The 19,994-nt window shown below is 44.6% G+C and overlaps 1 protein-coding gene across 1 annotated transcript in view; it reads left to right on the forward strand.

Moving 5' to 3' along the window:
• The first annotated feature begins 11,151 nt into the window (after nucleotides 1-11,151).
• Nucleotides 11,152-19,994, forward strand: part of LOC118097690 (ovostatin) — a 53,846-nt gene continuing 45,003 nt past the window's right edge. Inside the window, exons 1-2 of the mRNA XM_035140827.2 lie at nucleotides 11,152-11,461; nucleotides 16,850-17,033. Of these exons, the coding sequence (XP_034996718.2) occupies nucleotides 11,220-11,461; nucleotides 16,850-17,033 (426 nt within the window). The 5' untranslated portion in view covers nucleotides 11,152-11,219. The remainder of the gene's footprint in view (nucleotides 11,462-16,849; nucleotides 17,034-19,994) is intronic.

The following is a 19,994-nucleotide window of genomic DNA, read 5'->3' on the forward strand; positions in this document are numbered from 1 at the left end:
TTTCTTCAGAGCCAGCCCAATCCCCACACATTCTGGATAACCCTGATGTCTTCCAGATCCCCGGCTGGGGACTGGGAAGGATAAACACCCAATGCCTGAGCCAAGGTCTCCCTACATCTGAAACTTAATAAAGTTGTGGCCAATTTTAATCCCATAGCACGTTGTCTTGAGTCATTATTCCACTTGGGGGGGGCGCCTGGGGTTGGGGGGACTCTGCCTGTACACGCAAAGATAAATCTTATTTTTCGTGGTCCAAGAATAAATTTATCAGAGGACCTTCATGCTCTCCAATTCTATGTAGCGAATGCTTGACAAGGGCAAGTTCAGCGGCAATGATTCTGCTGACATCTATGTTCGTGCAAACCATTATGCATCCCTGGAAATGATTACATGCTAAGCTGGCCTAATGAATCTGCTGAGAACACTTAACTCTGTCTAAAGTAAGCAACTGCTGACATTTCAGAGAAGAATGAGCAAGGCAAGAGGTGTTTTTGCATTCAGTAGCCTGCAGAGCAAGTTTGAAGGGTACAAGCCGCAGTATGACGTACAGCTATAGATTGTTTTGAAATTCAAGAATAACCCAATTCCCAGACACACCTTTTGTGGAATGTGTTATTTAGACTATCAATCCAGCAACATAATCAGTACAAAAGTACATTAGAATAAAAGTTGTTGTTTGTAACCCACAGCTATGAGTTTCCTTGCAGATAAAAAGGTCATTCCACATTATATTTGTCCATTGTCTTCATCTGCACCACTGGTTTGAGTAAAAACTGCAGTTTGCAAGATAATAGCCCATAACTGCAGGTATCATCACACTAACAGGATGTGAGGGACAGGAGCTACAGACAGCCCCCTCCCATCTTGAACACGAGCTCCTCGCCTAGCGGAAGTGGGAGCGGGATGTTTCGAGCGGGGATTCAGGAAGTAGAAGCCCGGGCTCAGGTAGGCTGGCGGAGCCCAGGCACCGCCTGGGAACGGAAAGGGGAAGCAGGAAAACCGTGGGAAAGAGACCGATCCCGGCGACCCCGGAATTGCGTAAGAAGCGCCGGGGGCGGAGATTTAGTATTCCCAGGCTACTTTGCTGGAGGAAAACGCGGGAATCCCCATTCGGAGGTTCTGCGCCAGACTGAGAACATGTACTGACCAACTGTATATAGCACTGTTTCAGCACTGTAAATAGATTGCATCAATAAAAGGATAAAATGCAGAGCTGTGAGGAGTCGTTACTCTGAAGTAGCCATCCCGGTCCCTGTGACACAGAAGCTACAAATTTACCTTTCAGCATGCAAAATCTGCAGGCGCTTATCCTAAAGCTGCCTTTGAAAAGTGTTGAAAACTTCAACTGGCCCAAAAAACTACAGGCAGATTGTTGACCAGGGCTGGTTATAAGGTGCACATGGCTCCCTTGTTACAACAACTCCACTGTCTACCAGTCTGTTTCCGGGCGCAATTAGGGCTGCCATATTTCAAAAAGTAGAAACCAGGACCTCCTGAAAATGAACTTTTCTTAATGAAGCCACAAAAAATTGTTCAGGTTTTTGTTTGTTTTTACAGAAATGCCAAAAAACAAATTTTCAATTGACTTGCCTAAGATCCAGGACAAAGCGCTGCCTTTTGGGAATTCCCCGGACGTCTGGGAAAATCCATATGGCAGCCCTGGGCTACAGTGGCTCCCTCCTTGTTGTCCTTCTATCAACAGATGAAGGCTTCCTTGTTCCAACAGGCTTTTGGGGAACTGGTTGGGTTTTTTTTAAAAAAAAGGAAAGAGCTTTAGTAGTGCTGTTGCATTTTAATATATTTGTTTTTTATGTTGCTTTAGTTCTACTCGACTTCAAATACTCCTTGACTGTTATATTTTATGTGTTTTTAGCTTTTTGTATTTTATCTGTGTTATTTTAATTTGTGAAAGCTGCCTTGCGAAAAGGGTGGGATAACAACAACACTAATGATAAATTAGCAAATATTTGGGCATGAGACAAAGAGTGTTAAATGTGCTTTATTTTATTTTATTTTTTTAAATTCATTTTTATTAATTTTTAAGACAAACATAAAAAAGCATAAAATACACAGAGACACACACACACAAACACACACACACACACACACACACAAAATCCTCTTATACTTTCATCTCATCATTACATTGTGGACTTCCTCGGCTCCCCCCACACTGGGTCCAAATTTTAATATTATTTCAGCAGTATTCATTATTATCTTTAATCAACCTAATACCATTCTCTCAAAACTTTCTATTCTATTCTAACCTATAAAAATCAAATTATATTCTCTTAGCAATTAACCCAATTCTTCAAATCAACTAATTATACTTTCCCATTCCTTTATCTTTTATTTCCCCCTTAGCTTACCATTTTTACCAACAATGATTCCCCATTACAATATTGACTCTGCTCTCCAAATTACACTTAGGCTTTAAATCTTATTTCATCCCCCCTTCTCCTGAATCCAGATATCCCAGACATTTCAGCGAATTCCATATTTCATTCCAGGATCAGACCTTCCAAATCCATCCAAATTAAATAACAACCATTTACATCATGTACCCCACTCCCACCAAATGTGCTTAATTTTAATTCTGCAATACGTAGTGTGCAATAGCTATTTCCCTCTCCCAGTCCAGGCTCAAAGGGCAATTTAAATACTGAGTGATCTATACAGGCGATCGACTCACAGGCAGCCACGTATATGTGTGGCACCAGGTAATCCATCCATCCATCCATCCATCTAAACCCAAAAATAGCAGGAGGGAGCTGGAGAGTCCTTGTGGCTCGTGAGAAGACCCTCCCTGGAGCCTGAAGAGAACATCAGTGAGGGTGGAGGAAGGCCCAAAGAGACTGGAGATGTAGCAGAGCTTTGTTTATGCTGCTCAGCCTCCCCACCTAACAGCTGAGGTGTGACAAATTTTTTTAAGAAATTCCTTCCAGTAGCACCTTAGAGACCAACTAAGTTTGTCATAGGTATGAGCTTTCGTGTGCATGCACACAGCTTCAGATACACTGAAACAGAAGTCACCAGACCCTTATGTATAGTCAGAAGGTGGGGAGGGGTATTACTAAGAAGGGTGTTGGGAATGGGTGATTGGCTGATAGGAGTGGTAAACCTGTTGACGACTGTTAACGACTGCAATTGGTCTTGCAGGAAAAAGCAAGGGGTGAGATGGCATAAGAAAGCTTTATCATGTATAATGAGATAAGAATCCAATGTCCAGTCTGTTTCTGAAAATTTTCTGTAATAAGACAGCTACTTTGAGATCTTATATAGAATGTCCTGGGAGATTGAAGTGTTCTCCTACTGGTTTCTCTGTCTTGTGATTCCTGATGTCAGATTTATGTCCATTTATCCTTTGGCGTAGGGTTTGGCCTGCTTGTCCAATATAGAGAGCTGAAGGGCAATGTAGGCATTTGATGGCATACACAATGTTAGAAGATGAGCAATTAAATAGTCCTGAGATGAATCGTCCTGTAGCTGAGGTGTGAGGTAGTGCAGCAGCAGCAGCATCCACTTTCCTGCATGGCCTCCAGCCTCCAGCTGGCCCCAGCGCTTCAATTCTAATTGTGGATATTTTTGGATACTTTTTTTTTGTCTGGATTGGAGAGAAAGCAGCAAGGAGGGTGTTTAGAGGGTGCCCCCCTCCCAAGTTCACACAATTGTGAACCTAACCCCCACATGAGTGGGGAGAGGCCTGTATTCGATCACGTGCTGAATGTCAGCGATTCAGGTTTAGTCAGATTCCCTTTGACTTAAGTGAAGAGTTCTGCCTTCTTGTCTGTTCTTTGACGATTTCTCTGGATGTTAACTCAGAAGTAATTCCAGTATTTATAGGAAGACTTGCTTGGTGAATCCTCTGAATGACCTTTCACAACATTTATTAACTGCCTCTTGTCTTCCATCAAAATAGATGTTAACAAATGCATGTAAATCACAGTGGTCAGGAATAATGTAACAGTCATCGTGACTGTTGTAATACTGTAATTGTTTCTGAAACACAAACCGCCAATTTGCTCCAACTTGCATCTGAAAAGGAACCCTGGGATGACAGAGGGCTCATCCACACTGGAGTTTAATGTAGATTTGAAGAAGCTTGTGTCTTCATTTGTGTCTGCGCGCCCATGTGTGTGTGGTGTCCTTATGATGTCCTCTTCACCCAAGGGGCAGCTCCCTCTCACACCCCAGCTAAATGCAGATTTTCTCAATCTGTGGCTAATTCGTGTGCTTGGTGGGATTTGTTTTAGTGCATGTTGTTACATTTTTCTTGATGCTATCCTTCACCACAACCCCACTTCCATTTTGTTTCCATCCATTGTGTCCAGGCGAAAAGATGCAGCCTGCCCATTTCCACTAGATGTTGCTGAACGCACAATCTAGGTATTTCTATTTTTTAAAACAGCTCATTTACATAGCAGCAGCAGCAGCATGTATGCTGTAATCATTACTGATGTTGAAGGTTACTTTTAATACAGTGGTACCTCGGTTTACAAACACAATTGGTTCCAGAAGTCTGTACTTAACCTGAAGTGTACTTAACCTGAAGCAAACTTTCCCATTGAAAGTAATGGAAAGTGGATTAATCCGTTCCAGATGGGTCCACGGAGTACTCAACCTGAAGCATACTTAACCTGAGGTATGAGTGTAATTGGTTCCGGAAGTCCGTACTTAACCTGAAGCGTACTTAACCTGAAGCGAACTTTCCCATTAGAACTCAAGGTGGTGTGTTTGCCTCTTCTAGATGGAGTCATAGTTCTCCTAAAAGAGCAGACTCACAGTTTGGGTGTGTCCCTAGACTCTGCCTTTGGTCCCCATCCTAAACCAGGTGAGGGTAGCCAATGGGTCTCAAACTCTTGGTGAGTTAGAAACTTTCCCTACATGTGAAGACAGGATTCTGTGGATTGAGCAGATGAGACCACTAGTGATTCCGGCCATCAAAAAGGCAGGTGGGGCTTGTCAACCTGGGAGAAGGAAAGCTCTGATCCTAAACCTCTGCTACCTTGCAGGATATTTGGGGAAAGAAAAGCCTAAAATCAAAAGTTGGGGTGCTAACTTGAATAAAATAGGGGGGGGCGTGCAGGTAAGCCGTCTCCCACATAATCGATCACAAGGTGTGGTACACACACACCCTTTGAATGGCAATGGCTTTGGGGGGAACCTGGGTCCATCAAATATTTTACTGGGTGGGTGTGTAGGGACCTGGGCCCCTAGGAGTTGACTCCTATGTCAAGAGCGGAGTCCCTAAGCCAGTTGGATGGCACCTTGCATGTCTCCTTCTGGCAACTCCTGCCTCCAAGCTGGTGCCAAATGTATTGCTCTGCTTTCCTTTGGACCACATCAGTGAGGCTGATGGGGGGATGTCTTGTCATCTGGGCATCCCAGCACCTCCATATACACTGTCCAGGAGGTCACTTTTGGTGCTGATAATGCAGCACTTTGACTTTATCCCCAGAGGCACAGTCAACTGTCTCTTGAGGCAGACGGATGGCAACAACAAGAGGAACAGGACGTATTTTGCCACCAGTGGAATGGTTGCAACAAAAGTGTTTGCATGGTCAATAAGAAAAGGTACCTCCAACTATTCATTTATCTCTGGTGGCATCTAGGTGTCAATAAGCCATTACTGGAAGGCTATTAAAGTCTGTCGGTGACTCGCTCACGGGTCAATTCTGATGCAACACTGGGCAAGAATCCATTCATTCTTGTTAAAGGCAGATTTCTGCAGAGGCTCACATGTCCGGTCTTGCTTTATTCATGTTTCCATGCACAACTGATTTAAGCAATCCTCTATAGTGCACTCCATGACACGTATAGGAGAATATAGACTCAAAGATGATGCATTTGCTCTCTGAACTCTCCACACCATGTCTGTAGCACAGGCTGCCTCTAGACAGGCCCGTCTTAACCACATCGAGCACCATGGCACAAAGGTCCCTCTGCCGCCGCCCCCCCCAACTCACCACGGACGCAGAGGAGGGACATGGCATGGGCAGGCCGGGCACTGAGGGTGGGCTGGGCTCAGGGGCACCACAGTGGGTGGGCCAGGCTGCCTGGTTGTCCTCCGGGGTGCCATCGCTGCCGCCTCCTGCGCGGAGGCCTCTGCTGGGGGGCGGTGCCGCGCAGCACCTGACCTCTTGTCCTCCTCATGCCCCCGAACCGACCCACCCCGCTAGGCTAAGGCCGGGACTCGAACCCGCGGCGGGCAGGCGGGCGGGCGGGCGGGCGGGAGGCAAGGAACAGGGCGAGCAGGAGGGCAGCTGGGCTGTCTGGCGGGGCGGGCTGGCCCTGCCTCTAGAATATTTACAACTGCTCTTGCAGCTTTCTGTAGCAAAATACTCAGGTGATTTAAATTATTTAATCATTTTTTCAGTACAAACATTAACCGCAAAAGACACATACAACAAAAACCATAATAACAATAATAACACAGTTTGACAATTCAGCTTTGAATACACTGATATACCTATGACTACACCTTTTTAAACAATATTTTCCCACCTCTCTCTCCTCCCGCTACTTCCCACCACTATCCGCCTTATCGCTTAAATATTCGTTCCAGATTTCTTCATATTTATACATTCTTAATTTGCGTCCATTCTTACTTTGCGTCGACATGCAATTCGTTCGTATGTAGCTAATCTGTCCATATTATCAATCCATGTGCTCAATGGAATCTTTTTGTGGCTCTTCCAATTCATCAAAACAAGGGGGTTTTTTTGCTTCTAATTACTCAGGTGATTCATAAACTCTACAGCGGTGGGAAGGAAACACCATGGATGCAGGCTCAGAGGAGCCATCCTCCAGTGCAGAAAATAATTTGCTTTGAAGTTTTAGCCTTCTTAATCTCTTCCAAGTTGAATTGTAGGAACAGAGATGCATTTACTACAGTCAAACCTCGGCTCCCCAACGCCTCCATTTTGGAATGTTTCGGCTACCGAACTCCAAAAACCCGGAAGTAAATACTCTGGTTTTTGAACGTTTTCCGGAAGCCAAACATCTGACGTAGCTTCCGCTTGAGTGCAAGAAGCTCCTGCAATGAATCGGAAGCCACACCTCGGTTGTCAAACATTTCGGAAGCCAGATGGGCTTCCAAAATGGATAACGTTCGACAACCGGGATTTGACTGTATATTTGAGGCACCATAATTACCCTTTGCAAAATGCACCTCCCAAACATATGGAAATTAAATAATTTAAACCCCTATCCATTTCATTTCTAGCAATTTGAAATCCACACACTTTTCTATTTCAGGATTTCCTAAACTTTCTTTGGTTATGGCTCAAGGCGCCATCTGTAAGCATTCCTAAATGTAAACCGGCCACAGTTAACATTTCTAAAGATGCACTTTATTGCTTTAAACCCAAATGAGTTAAAAAAAGGGGGTGTGTGTGTATTTTTTACCAAGGAACTTGTGTTTTCTCCTACATCCAGGGGTAAGTCACATATATTTTAATGCCAGAGGCAGAAAAATCCAAATAACATTCACAACTTAACGTGGGCAACAATTCAGAGAACCAAAATCATCTGCCCGAGGGAGAAGCCTCATTGTACTTAATGGAGTAGGTCTGGCCCAGGGGCAAAGAGAGTTTATTGGCCTTTTTACAACTCCCATGATATTCCGTTGTAGTCCAGAATATCTAGAAAAGCTGGTTTATGTTCACTGTCACTGTCACCCCAATATACAGTAACACGTTTCATTTTTGGCATTTGGAAACAGTGTCAAGTACCTACATTTCTCAATAGTGCCTATGGAAGTCATTTTAAGACAATGATCGCCATAGTTCATCTGAATATAAACAATGTAGAACAAGACAGCTCCCTGGATACTGTACTACCAGTCTTTGGGTTCCAGGGCAGAGCAGGAGTTGTACTCAAAAACTTGGAGCAGTTATGAACACAGTCCAACAAGAACATGTCACTACACGCACACACACACACACACACACACACACACACACACACACGGAAAGAGAGAGAGAGAAATAATCATAGTGAGAGAGGCTATGGTTGTCTGACACATAGAATAATTCAGTGGAGAGAGGATAAAAGTTAAAACAGAGTCACACTAGAATACAGTGGTACCTCTACTTACGAATAACTCTACTTACGAATGTTTCTACTTACGAATGGAGCTCCGTCCGCCATCTTGGATGTGGTTTAGATAGGTTTTTTTCTACTTACGAATTTTTAGATAGGGTTGCTTCGACTTATGAATTTTTTCTCCCAATGCATTCCTATGGGATTCGACTTACATTTTTTTTCCACTTACAAATGTGTGGTCGGAATGCATTAAATTCATAAGTAGAGGTACCACTGGACACAACGCAGAAAGGACTTGTATGTACACTAAGGTTACCAGATTTTTTTCATTGAATCCGGGGACACTTTTCAACTTCCTACTAAATACTGTGGTGCCTCGATTTACGAATTTAATCCGTTCCGAAGGCGCCTTCGTAAGTCGAAAAACGCCATTGGAAATGCGATTTCCCATAGGAATGCATTGAAAACGGAAAAATTCGTTAAGTCGAAAAATCCATATCTAAAACCGCCGTGGTTTTTTCCCGAATGTCGAGACATTCGTAAGCGCGTGGCCATTACCCCCATTCATAAGTCGAAAAATTTGGTTGTTGAGTCGTTCGTAAGTCTAGGTACCACTGTAGATGGATTTTGTCAGGGGACTGATTTGTAAATCCAGGGAAACAGGGACATCTGGTAACCTTAATGTACACAACACACACACAATGAAGTTTAACATGGCTTCTCTTTACAGCACCCAAGGATTAAGACACTGTGGTCAGAATGTACTTCACGTATGACATTTGGAGCAGTTTGTGGTACATTTGCCAAGGATGCTATCGAAAAAGAAAGTCAGAGCTTTCAGTGTGATAAGATATTTTAGTAGCAGTTTTTCCGGCGATATAAAAATGCTGAGCAGCAACCAATTATTCCTATGGCAGCACCTTAGATACCAAATTCTTTGGGTTCTGACATTTGGAGCAGTTTTCAGTTCAGTCATTTACTGCAGGCATCCCCAAACTTCGGCCCTCCAGATGTTTTGGACTACAATTCCCATGTTCCCTGACCACTGGTCCGGTTAGCTAGGGATCATGGGAGTTGTAGGCCAAAACATCTGGAGGGCCGCAGTTTGGGGATGCCTGATTTACAGTGTCCCCAGCTTGGTAAGGTAGAGCAGCTGTAGACTTTGTATGGATAAGCATAATGATATTCGGAACACGTTTATAAAAAATATAGTCGGTTATAAATAACCATATATGTATTTGGATAATAATAACATTTATATACCTATATACTAGACAAGCATATAGGAAATTGTAGTTGTTTGCATATATAGTGATATAATATATCTTTTATTCTTTTCTTTTTATTCTTTTTCTTTTGTTCAATTGAAATACTTTCAATAAAAAATAAAAATGGAAAACAAAACCTCATGACTCTCAGCCCTGCAGTGGAATCCTGGGAAACGGGATCCTGGCCTGAGGCTTGAAACTCTGATGACATTTTGGGCATCAATTAAAATCAGTTGTTTCCTATCATGGAAACAACTTTCAATAAAAAATAAAAATGGAAAACAAAACCTCATGACTCTCAGCCCTGCAGTGGAATCCTGGGAACCGGGATCCTGGCCTGAGGCTTGAAACTCTGATGACATTTTGGGCATCAATTAAAATCAGTTGTTTCCTGCCATGGAAATATGAACCTGACGGGCACATGCTGCTCATTTCAGGTGTGAGGTGAACATTTCAACCCCATATTTTTTTGGTAACTCAGAATAAAGACAGAAGAATTACAGTCATACCTTGGTTTAAGTACTTTCAGTTTAAGTACTCCGCGGACCGTCTGGAACGGATTAATCCACTTTCCATTACTTTCAATGGGAAAGTTCGCTTCAGGTTAAGTACGCTTCAGGTTAAGTACAGATTTCCGGAACCAATTGTGTACTTAAACCGTGGTACCACTGTATACAAAAACTCCTTTAAAAAGATATCACCTTCTGGATGTGCGTGTCTTTGTTTTTATACTGTGGTACCTCGGTTTACCTGCCAACCTAGCAGTTCGAAAGCACGTCAAAATGCAAGTAGATAAATAGGAACCGCTACAGCGGGAAGGTAAACGGCATTTCCATGTGCTGCTCTGGTTTGCCAGCAGTGTCTTTGTCATGCTGGCCACATGACCTGGAAGCTATATGCCGGCTCCCTCGGCCAATAATGCGAGATGAGCGCGCAACCCCAGAGTCAGTCACGACTGGACCTAATGGTCAGGGGTCCCTTTACCTTTACCTTTTACCTCAGTTTACAAACACAATTGGTTCCAGAAGTCTGTACTTAACCTGAAGCATACTTAACCTAAAGCGAACTTGCCCATTGAAAGTAAGGGAAAGTGGATTAATCTATTCCAGACGGGTCCACGGAGTACTCAACCTGAAGCGTACTTAACCTGAGGTATGAGTGTAATTGGTTCCGGAAGTCCGTACTTAACCTGAAGCGTACTTAACCTGAAGCGAACTTTCCCATTGAAAGTAATGGAAAGTGGATTAATCCGTTCCAGACAGGTCCGCGGAGTACTTAAACCGAGGTATGACTGTATTGTACATTTGCAAGTGGGGCCTTTGTTATTTTTAACAAGGCCCAGAAATTTTAAGTGTGTCATAAATAAAAAAATCATCACAACTGTGCACCTAACCAGGACAAACAGCTTATCCTCTCAACCAAAGTCTGACTCAAATGACTCTTTGGGACATAAAATAAAAAAAATTCCTTCAGTAGCACCTTAAAGACCAACTAAGTTTTTATTTTGGTATGAGCTTTCGTGATGACCTGTCTTTCAGGTCATCCTCACACAGGTTGCCCAGACTGGAAAAGGCAATGCTGTCTGGGGGAAGAAAGTTGGTTAAAATGTAACAGAGCCTTTGGAATTCCTTTCTTTTTGATCCCCAGAGGAATTATGTTCTACTTTGTGGAGTTTGGCCAGGACGTACTTATTCACTGCTTTAATTGCCCTCCAGCCAAACAGGCACACTGTGCTTTGAGCAATTTGGCTCTACTGCAATAACAGCCGTAGAACAAACGCTGGGTTTAAGTGAGTGACGTACTGGGCTGCTGTTGACAAACCTTTTGGCAACGTGTGCAGACTGGATGTGACCTACCTGAAAGAGAAGTCAAGTATTTCAGCAATATGGGAATCTCCTGAAACCAATGCAAAGGGCAGCAGCCGAAGAACCGAGAGAGGAAGGAAATGTGTGGCAGCATGCAAATCTTGCTCTTCACATTTGCCACGGAACTTTAGAGGAAGAGGTGGGGCAAGTTCACCAAAGCAGTTTAAAAGGCACAGGACTCGGTCCTCACTTCCATCCTTCCCACACCAGAGCAGAGATGGGCTCCTGGATTTTTCTGGTGGCCCTTCTTGCTCCTTTAAGTATCGCAGATCCTCCAGACCCGTAAGTAATCACGTCTGTGTATAGCATTTTCCTGCTTTGGAGTCAAAAGTGCAGCAAGAGATAGACACCAAAAACTTTGGTCAATGTGAGTTTCGATTGTGGGATTAATCCCTACTCGCGAGTCAGCGATTAATTATAACAAACAATAATCCATTCAGTCGTATGTATTCTAATGGAGATTACAAACTCAGACAAAAATTGCAAACTCAGCTTTGCAAAGATTCATAACAGTATTGAAAATGATAATCTTGAGGATGATATAAGTTCATAAGTCCATAAACAAGTTGATGTCTGCAGTCAGTACTTGATGAGAGAGGCCAGGAGAGAGCCTTGTTTTGATGTATAAATCTTCATCAGCTAATCTTTAAAGGGTCGTGTAAATCGTATAGATATTCAATTGTTTCCTACATTTTTCAGAGACAGCAACTCAGTTTGTGTAGATCAATGTGTATCTTAGGTTTTATTCACACGTTGAATACTGTTATGAATCTTTGCGAAGCTGAGTTTGCCATTTTTGTTTGAGTTTGTAATCTCTATTAGAATACATACAATTGAATGGATTATTGTTTGTTACAATTTATCACGGACTCGCGAATAGGGATTAATCCCACGATTGAAACTCACATTGCCCAGAGTTCTTGGTGTCTTTCTCTTGCTGCAATTTATAACAAGAACTCCAATTTACTTAACGTTGGAGTCAAAAGTGGCAATTGCAAAAAAACTAACTCAGGTGGCAGTCTGTTACGCACAGCCGTTTGTTGGTGGGCATGTTGAATGCAGCAGTTGAATGCATGTTGATGCATGTTGAATGCAGCAGTGGCAGATGTGATGTGGCAGCCCAGGAGGATACAACCTCCTGACACCAGCATCTCCGCAGAATACCTGGGAAAGCATTGAGAAGGGTGCATCAGTGGTGGGGTTGGGCTTCCACAGGTGGACAAGCATAGTTAATCTAGTGCTTCTGATGGTGTGTCAGCACCTTGCCAGCCCAATACCAACCAGGTAAGCTACAGAGATGGTGGCTTTGTTGTGCTCCTGAACCACACTGGCTCCTACTACTGACTAACTGGTATACTGTAGTGTCTCAGAGTAGGACCCTTGAATCTGTCTTTCTGCTTTATTATTATTATTAGAGTGCCTAAAGAATGTAAGTTGTCAAAATATAAAGTAATCCTTTAAAAATTAAAAAAAGGCAACTACAGGGCTTGGTTCGAAGGAGTTGCTTTCATTGCTGCAAAGTGAATACTTCAGTCTCCACCCTGATTAACTCTAGTTAATCGAGATTGACAGCAAGAGACACAAAAGTGAGAGACAGCAGGACGGCAACGAAACACTGGTGTTACCGGTTCGTAGCCCAACCCAACTTCGAGGGAATGAAGAGGGTGAGCAGCCACACAAAAAGACAATTAAAGCAGGATAGAGAGAGGAATCACAGGACTGTAGAGTCGGAAGGGGCCTTGAGGGTCATCTAGTCCAACCCCCTGCAATGCAGAAATCTCAACTAAATCCATACATGACAAATGACCATCCAACCTCTGCTTGAAAACCTCCACAGAAGAGCAAAGGATCCTGTTTCTTTAGCAGACAAACCCAAAACGGGGCTATACTAATACTAAAGTCCATTGCTGCCACAGACACATGACATTCCCAGCCAGTGTGGGGAGGGCCAAGAGAATGGACACAGGAGACTAGTATTGGGTTGAATTATGCCACGACTTTATTGGTTACATGAAAGCAGGTTTGGCTAAGGCACTGGGCATGCACCCGGCAGTCTGCACACTGCCCAATTGGAACCCATTGGGGTTGACGCTCTGATTGGATGAGGTACATTGGCCGATTGGTCTCCGTGTGGAGTCCCAGACAGAGTCACCCCTCCTGGACCCCTTTTATGGGATACCCCCACAACTAAGGATCCAGCCCAATGCCTTATCCGCCCAAGTTATGACAGTAGCTATGAGGTAGGTGAAAACCTGCAAGCCGGCCAGTTTGCTTGCAGGAGAAAATTCCTCCCTGGCCCTGAATATGGTGGCCGAGTAAACCACAGCAAGGTCCATATGCCAACTCACCTGCTCCCCCACTGACAGGGCCCTAATAGGCTGGCTGGGTGGGTGGAAAGTCCTGTGGCAATCAGCAAAGAGGTTGTCCTGCTCCTGACCTGGGCACCATTTTAAATACAACAGGGGCAGGTAGGATCCAGGACCCTGCCCCAATTGGTCTTGAGGGTGAGGCCTGCCCAGAATGGAGGGCCCAGTGTGGTTGTAGGTGGCTGGAATCAGGTGACCATCCCATCCCCCAAATGCGCCAGAAGATGGAGCCTCTCCCCCCCCCCAGACCAGCCACAGCTGTGCTGTGCAGCAAACTTCACTCACCCAGAGCCCCAGGTGAGCAAATACTCTTAACCAGGTTTGCTCATGAGGGTCTCATGATGCTTGTAGAGCACCATTGTCTTGTGCGTGGGATTCAGTCAAATACCAGTATATTCAAGTTACACAACTGAGCTGGGTTTGGCACTCTTGTGCAACAATCTCAAGAAAGCAAGCATTGTGCAAGGAAGGAAGATGCACTGGAAAGTGGGGTGGGGTTAACAATTGCTTGATGCGTACAGTTCTCCTATCCGAAAACCTACTCCACAAAGTGTTATGGCGAGTCGTTTAGGGGGAAATTCCACTTGGCACATGCTCCACGGTAACTTTGGTTAATAGTTTGCACAGAAAATGACTGTTCACTTGTTGTCCTATTTCCCAAGTTCTACCTAGGGTGAGGTAAGGAATGGGTGTCTTGCTGCCATGCTGCTGCACCCCTCCCCCACACAAATGCTTCCCCACATGTCCTCCCTCCCCTGTTCCGTTTAGAAGGTCAAATAAATGTTCGTTCCGTGTCGAGGTCACAGGACATCCCCCCAATAATTCACACACCACACAGCAATTTAGGTTTAAGGTTTTTGGCATTATTTTGGCCACAACTTTATTTAAAATACAACCAAATGTGAGTGGTTGCTTAGGCATTGGTTCATCCATCTGTTCCCTGCCCTGGAACAGATCTGACATCCCTAGCCATCTAGGGAAGTCAGTAGGTAAACACCCCCTGAGAGAGGATGGAGCTTTGTGTCAGGCCCTTCACCTCTCCCCGAATGTTCCCCAAGGCTCTTGCTCTTGCATGGCCCTAGCCCCTTGTGGGGGTACGGATGAGAGCCCGTCGAGCCCCAGGATTCCTTTAACAGAATACCCCTAGAAGCAGCAGCAATTTTGAGGGGTTGTTGTTTAGTCGTGTCTGACTCTTCGTGACCCCATGGACCATAGCACGCCAGGCACTCCTGTCTTGCACTGCCTCCCGCAGTCCTCTATCGTCCCCTTCTCCAATCTTTCCCAGCATCAGGGTCTTTTCCAAGGATTCTTCTCTTCTCATGAGGTGGCCAAAGTATTGGAGCCTCAGCTTCAGGATCTGTCCTTCCAGTGAGCACTCAGGACTGATTTCCTTCAGAATGGATAGGTTTGATCTTCCTGCAGTCCATGGAACTCTCAAGAGTCTCCTCCAGCACTATACAGTAGTACCTCGGTTTAAGTACACAATTGGTTCTGGAAGTCTGTACTTAACCTGAAGCGTACTTAACCTGAAGCAAACTTTCCCATTGAAAGTAATGGTAAGTGGATTCATCCGTTCCAGACGGTTCGCGGAGTACTTAAACTGAAGCGTACTTAACCTGAAGCGAACTTTCCCATTGAAAGTAATGGAAAGTGGATTACTCCGTTCCAGACGGGTCCGCAGAGTACTTAAACTGAAAGTACTGTACTCAAATCGAGGTGTACTTAAACCGAGGTATGGCTGTAATTCAAAAGCATCAATTCTTCGGCAATCAGCCTTCTTTATGGTCCAGCTCTCATTTCCATACATCACTACTGGGCATAGCTGCCAAGTTTTCCCTTTTCTCGTGAGGAAGCCTATTCAGCATAAGGGAATTTCTCTTTAAAAAAGGGAGAACTTGGCAGCTATGCTACTGGGATAATCATAGCTCAGTAGCATAGGAAGATAGGGGTGGTGGGGGTGCTCCGCCCCGGGCAGCGTGATCCCAGGGGCACCATCGTAGCTGCCCACCCCGCCCCCAAAACACACGCCCCGCCCCCAGAATGTGCGCCATGTCCCTGGGGACAGCACACCTGCTCTTCGCCACTGCCATAGCTGTAACTATACAGACCTTTGTTAGCAAGGTGATGTCTCTGCTTTTTTAGATGCTGTCTTTTTAAGATGCTGAGGGGTAGGCCAAGCTTTTCCATACCCCTCCACCAACCAATTTTTTAACCAATGCCTAACCGCCAACCTTACAAGTTGTGACAATTTCCTACACAGTAGGCAAAAACCAAATGGCAACAGCCAATCAGCCAAATGGACAAAATTCCTACCAGGCCCCTGCCCCAAAGCAGGCGACCCCATGACAGGCATAGCAATGTCAAAGCAAAAGGCCCTTAAAGAGGGAGGGAGGGCAGGCGGGAGATCCATTGCACTGGCAAAAGTGAAACCAAAAGCTGCCCACAGGAATTTATACCCGCTATCGCTATCCATCATTAACTTGCAACATGACTTTACCCCCTGCAACAAAACTGTCCAATCACCCTGTGGCCATTTAGACTAAACTGCCCAGAAACCCCAGGGGATGTTCTGTTCACCCTTCCGCAACATGTGCGCTCAATTAATAGAGAACCCGATTTCTCCCCAGTGAGAGTGATGGGAGCAGATGCCAAGTAAATACTCTGCCTTTCCATTTGACTCCATAAAAGCTTGGGGGGGGTGAACTATGTGGATAAATGGCATGGATATAAATTTTTACATTTCAAATTTCCCAGTCAGGTCATATGCATACACACACAATAAAACAACAACGAGATAATACACAATAAGGAAAAACAGAATATAGTGGTACCTCGCAAGACAAATGCCTCGCACAATGAAAAACTCGCAAGACGAAAGCGTTTTGCAATGTTTCTGGTGACTCGCAAGACGAAGTTTTCTATGGCCGTACTTCGCAAGACGAATTTTTTTGCGAGTTTTTATTTTGTTTTGTTTTTTTGCCGCGGCAAACCGCGCTTCGCAAGACGAAATCATCGCAAGACGAAGCGACTCGCAGAACGAATGATTTTCGTCTTGCGAGGCACCACTGTACACTGCCCTAAAAAGATGTAATTCTGAAATATTCCATTGCAAGCTATATCGTGATGTAAAACAATGAGCTATTTCTGTTTCCCTTGAGCCAATTTGACAGATTCGGCTCTCCTTAAAGAGTTCTTTTTTGTGCTTAGAATTTAGTCCCAATTCTCTGCATTGCTGGTTGCTTTCAAACTATGTCCCTTGATAGTGGCTTGTTGCTGACAAGCTGTACCCTTCCCTTTATTGCAGGCAGTACATCCTGATCGTGCCTGCAGTAGTTCAGAGCAACACTACCAATGAGGCTTGCGTCCAACTCCTCAACCTCAATGAGACGGTCTCTGTGGACGTGGTGCTGGAGTACAATGTGAAGCGCCTTCCCCTTTGGGAAGGGACTGTGGACAAAAAACACTTTTCCGAATGCATCAATTTTACGGTAAAGAAATCTTCGTTCTTTCTTGCATCATCCTGCATTGCCAGACACGAAGAGAAAGGCAGGGGGGGGAGTAGCATGTAAAAATGAAATAATAATCATATCTTGTAACTGTTTTTCACCCCATTTGGGATGAAAGTTGCTGCATATGAAGGTCATTGTTAAGGGTGGGTGTTGCTATCTCTTCTGCTGCTTAGTGCCCCCATATGTACATTTGTCCTAGTGGCAGAGACTAAGGCACGGGCACAGGCATAGCCGGGGGGGGCAGGGGGCAGCTGCCCCCCAATCAATAAAAAGCAAAACAAATCTGAGGTTCTGCCCTGCCTAACAAAAGCCTGGCCCCCTTAACAAAAATCCTTGGCTACGCCCATGGGTAGGGCAGGAAGTTTTGCAGGAAGTGAGGATGAGTAACTGAGGCAGGAAGAAGAATGAGAGATGATGTTCTAGGGCAGTGCCGGATTTACGTATAAACTAAACAAGCTATAGCTTTTTGGGGGGGGGACTGAATGCACTTTGATAAAATACATATTTTGTTATGTGCAAATGGCTTTAGATACCTATTAGGTCCATAAATTATAGGGACCCAGGTGGCGCTGTGGTTAAACCACTGAGCCTAGGGCTTGCTGATCAGAAGGTCGGCGGTTCGAATCCCTGTGACGGGGTGAGCTCCCGTTGCTTGGTCCCAGCTCCTGCCAACCTAGCAGTTCAAAAGCACGTCAAAATGCAAGTAGATAAATAGGAACCGCTACAGCGGGAAGGTAAACGGCGTTTCCATGTGCTGCTCTGGTTTGCCAGAAGCGGCTTTGTCATGCTGGCCACATGACCTGGAAGCTATACGCCGGCTCCCTCGGCCAATAATGCGAGATGAGCGCGCAACCCCAGAGTCGGTCACGACTGGACCTAATGGTCAGGGGTCCCTTTACCTTTAGGTCCATAAATTACCATATAGCATATACCCAACACAAAAAAACCGGGTGACAATTTGTTGTTGACAAAGGACAGCTGGACATATAAAGGGCCCCATTACCTTCAGTAGCTGAGGGCCTCATCAAACCTAAATCCGGCCCCGGTTCTAGGTCTAATAGAAGAAATTAAAACTGACAAATCACTGCTTCTGGATGGCATTCACTGGAGAGTTCCCAAAGAACTCAAATGTGAAAATGCTGGTCTTCTAACAAAAATATGTACCTTGGCCCTGAGATCAGCCTCCATATCCGAGGACTGGAAAATCGGCAATGTAACGCCTTTTATGCTTAAAATTCTACAAGGCAGGCTTAGGCAGTATGTGGACCGAGAACTCCCAGAAGTGCAAGCTGGATTTCGAAAGGGCAGAGGAACCAGAGACCAAATAGCAAACATGCGCTGGATTATGGAGAAAGCTAGAGAGTTCCAGAAAAACGTCTACTTCTGCTTCATTGACTATGCAAAAGCCTTCGACTGTGTCGACCACAGCAAACTATGGCAAGTTCTTAAAGAAATGGGAGTGCCTGATCACCTCATCTGTCTCCTGAGAAATCTCTATGTGGGACAAGAAGCTACAGTTAGAACTGGATATGGAACAACTGATTGGTTCAAAATTGGGAAAGGAGTACGACAAGGTTGTATATTGTCTCCCTGCTTATTTAACTTATATGCAGAATTCATCATGCGAAAGGCTGGACTAGATGAATCCCAAGCCGGAATTAAGATTGCCGGAAGAAATATCAACAACCTCAGATATGCAGATGACACAACCTTGATGGCAGAAAGCGAGGAGGAATTAAAGAACCTTTTAATGAGGGTGAAAGAGGAGAGCGCAAAATATGGTCTGAAGCTCAACATCAAAAAAACCAAGATCATGGCCACTGGTCCCATCACCTCCTGGCAAATAGAAGGGGAAGAAATGGAGGCAGTGAGAGATTTTACTTTCTTGGGCTCCTTGATCACTGCAGATGGTGACAGCAGTCACGAAATTAAAAGACGCCTGCTTCTTGGGAGAAAAGCAATGACAAACCTAGACAGCATCTTAAAAAGCAGAGACATCACTTTGCCGACAAAGGTCCGTATAGTTAAAGCTATGGTTTTCCCAGTAGTGATGTATGGAAGTGAGAGCTGGACCATAAAGAAGGCTGATCGTCGAAGAATTGATGCTTTTGAATTATGGTGCTGGAGGAGACTCTTGAGAGTCCCATGGACTGCAAGAAGATCAAACCTATCCATTCTGAAGGAAATCAGCCCTGAGTGCTCCCTGGAAGGACAGATCGTGAAGCTGAGGCTCCAATACTTTGGCCACCTCATGAGAAGAGAAGAATCCTTGGAAAAGACCCTGATGTTGGGAAAGATGGAGGGCACTAGGAGAAGGGGACGACAGAGGACGAGATGGTTGGACAGTGTTCTCGAAGCTACGAACATGAGTTTGACCAAACTGCGGGAGGCAGTGCAAGACAGGAGTGCCTGGCGTGCTATGGTCCATGGGGTCACGAAGAGTCGGACACGACTAAACGACTAAACAACAACAACAACGCCTTTTATTTTTTAAGGGTTCCAGGGGTGAAACTGGAGATTACAGGCTGGTTAGACTAACGTCTGCCCTGGGAAAACTGGTGGGAAATATTGTTAAAGCTAACATAATCAAACATATAGAACAAGCCTCGCTAAAGCAGATCCAGCATGGCTTCTGCAAGGATAAGTCCTGTCTCCCTAACAGGAATTAAGGAGACCGGAGTTAGTTCTTTGTGAGAGTCAACAAGCAATATAGACAGAGATGAGCTGGTTGACATAGTGGGCTTTCAGAAAACTTTCAGAGAGGTTTCTCATCAAACACTCATGGAGTAAGTCACAGAATAAGACGAAAGGGCTTCTTGTGGATCAGAAACTGGTTAAGTAGCAGGAAGCAGAGAGTAGTAATAAATGGACAGTTCTCTAAATAGAGAGCTGTAGAAAGTTTAGTTCTTCAAGAATCAGTATTCGGACCTTTGCTTTTTA

The sequence above is a fragment of the Zootoca vivipara genome, chromosome 16 (genome assembly GCF_963506605.1).
Source record: "Zootoca vivipara chromosome 16, rZooViv1.1, whole genome shotgun sequence".
NCBI classification, from domain to species: domain Eukaryota; kingdom Metazoa; phylum Chordata; class Lepidosauria; order Squamata; family Lacertidae; genus Zootoca; species Zootoca vivipara.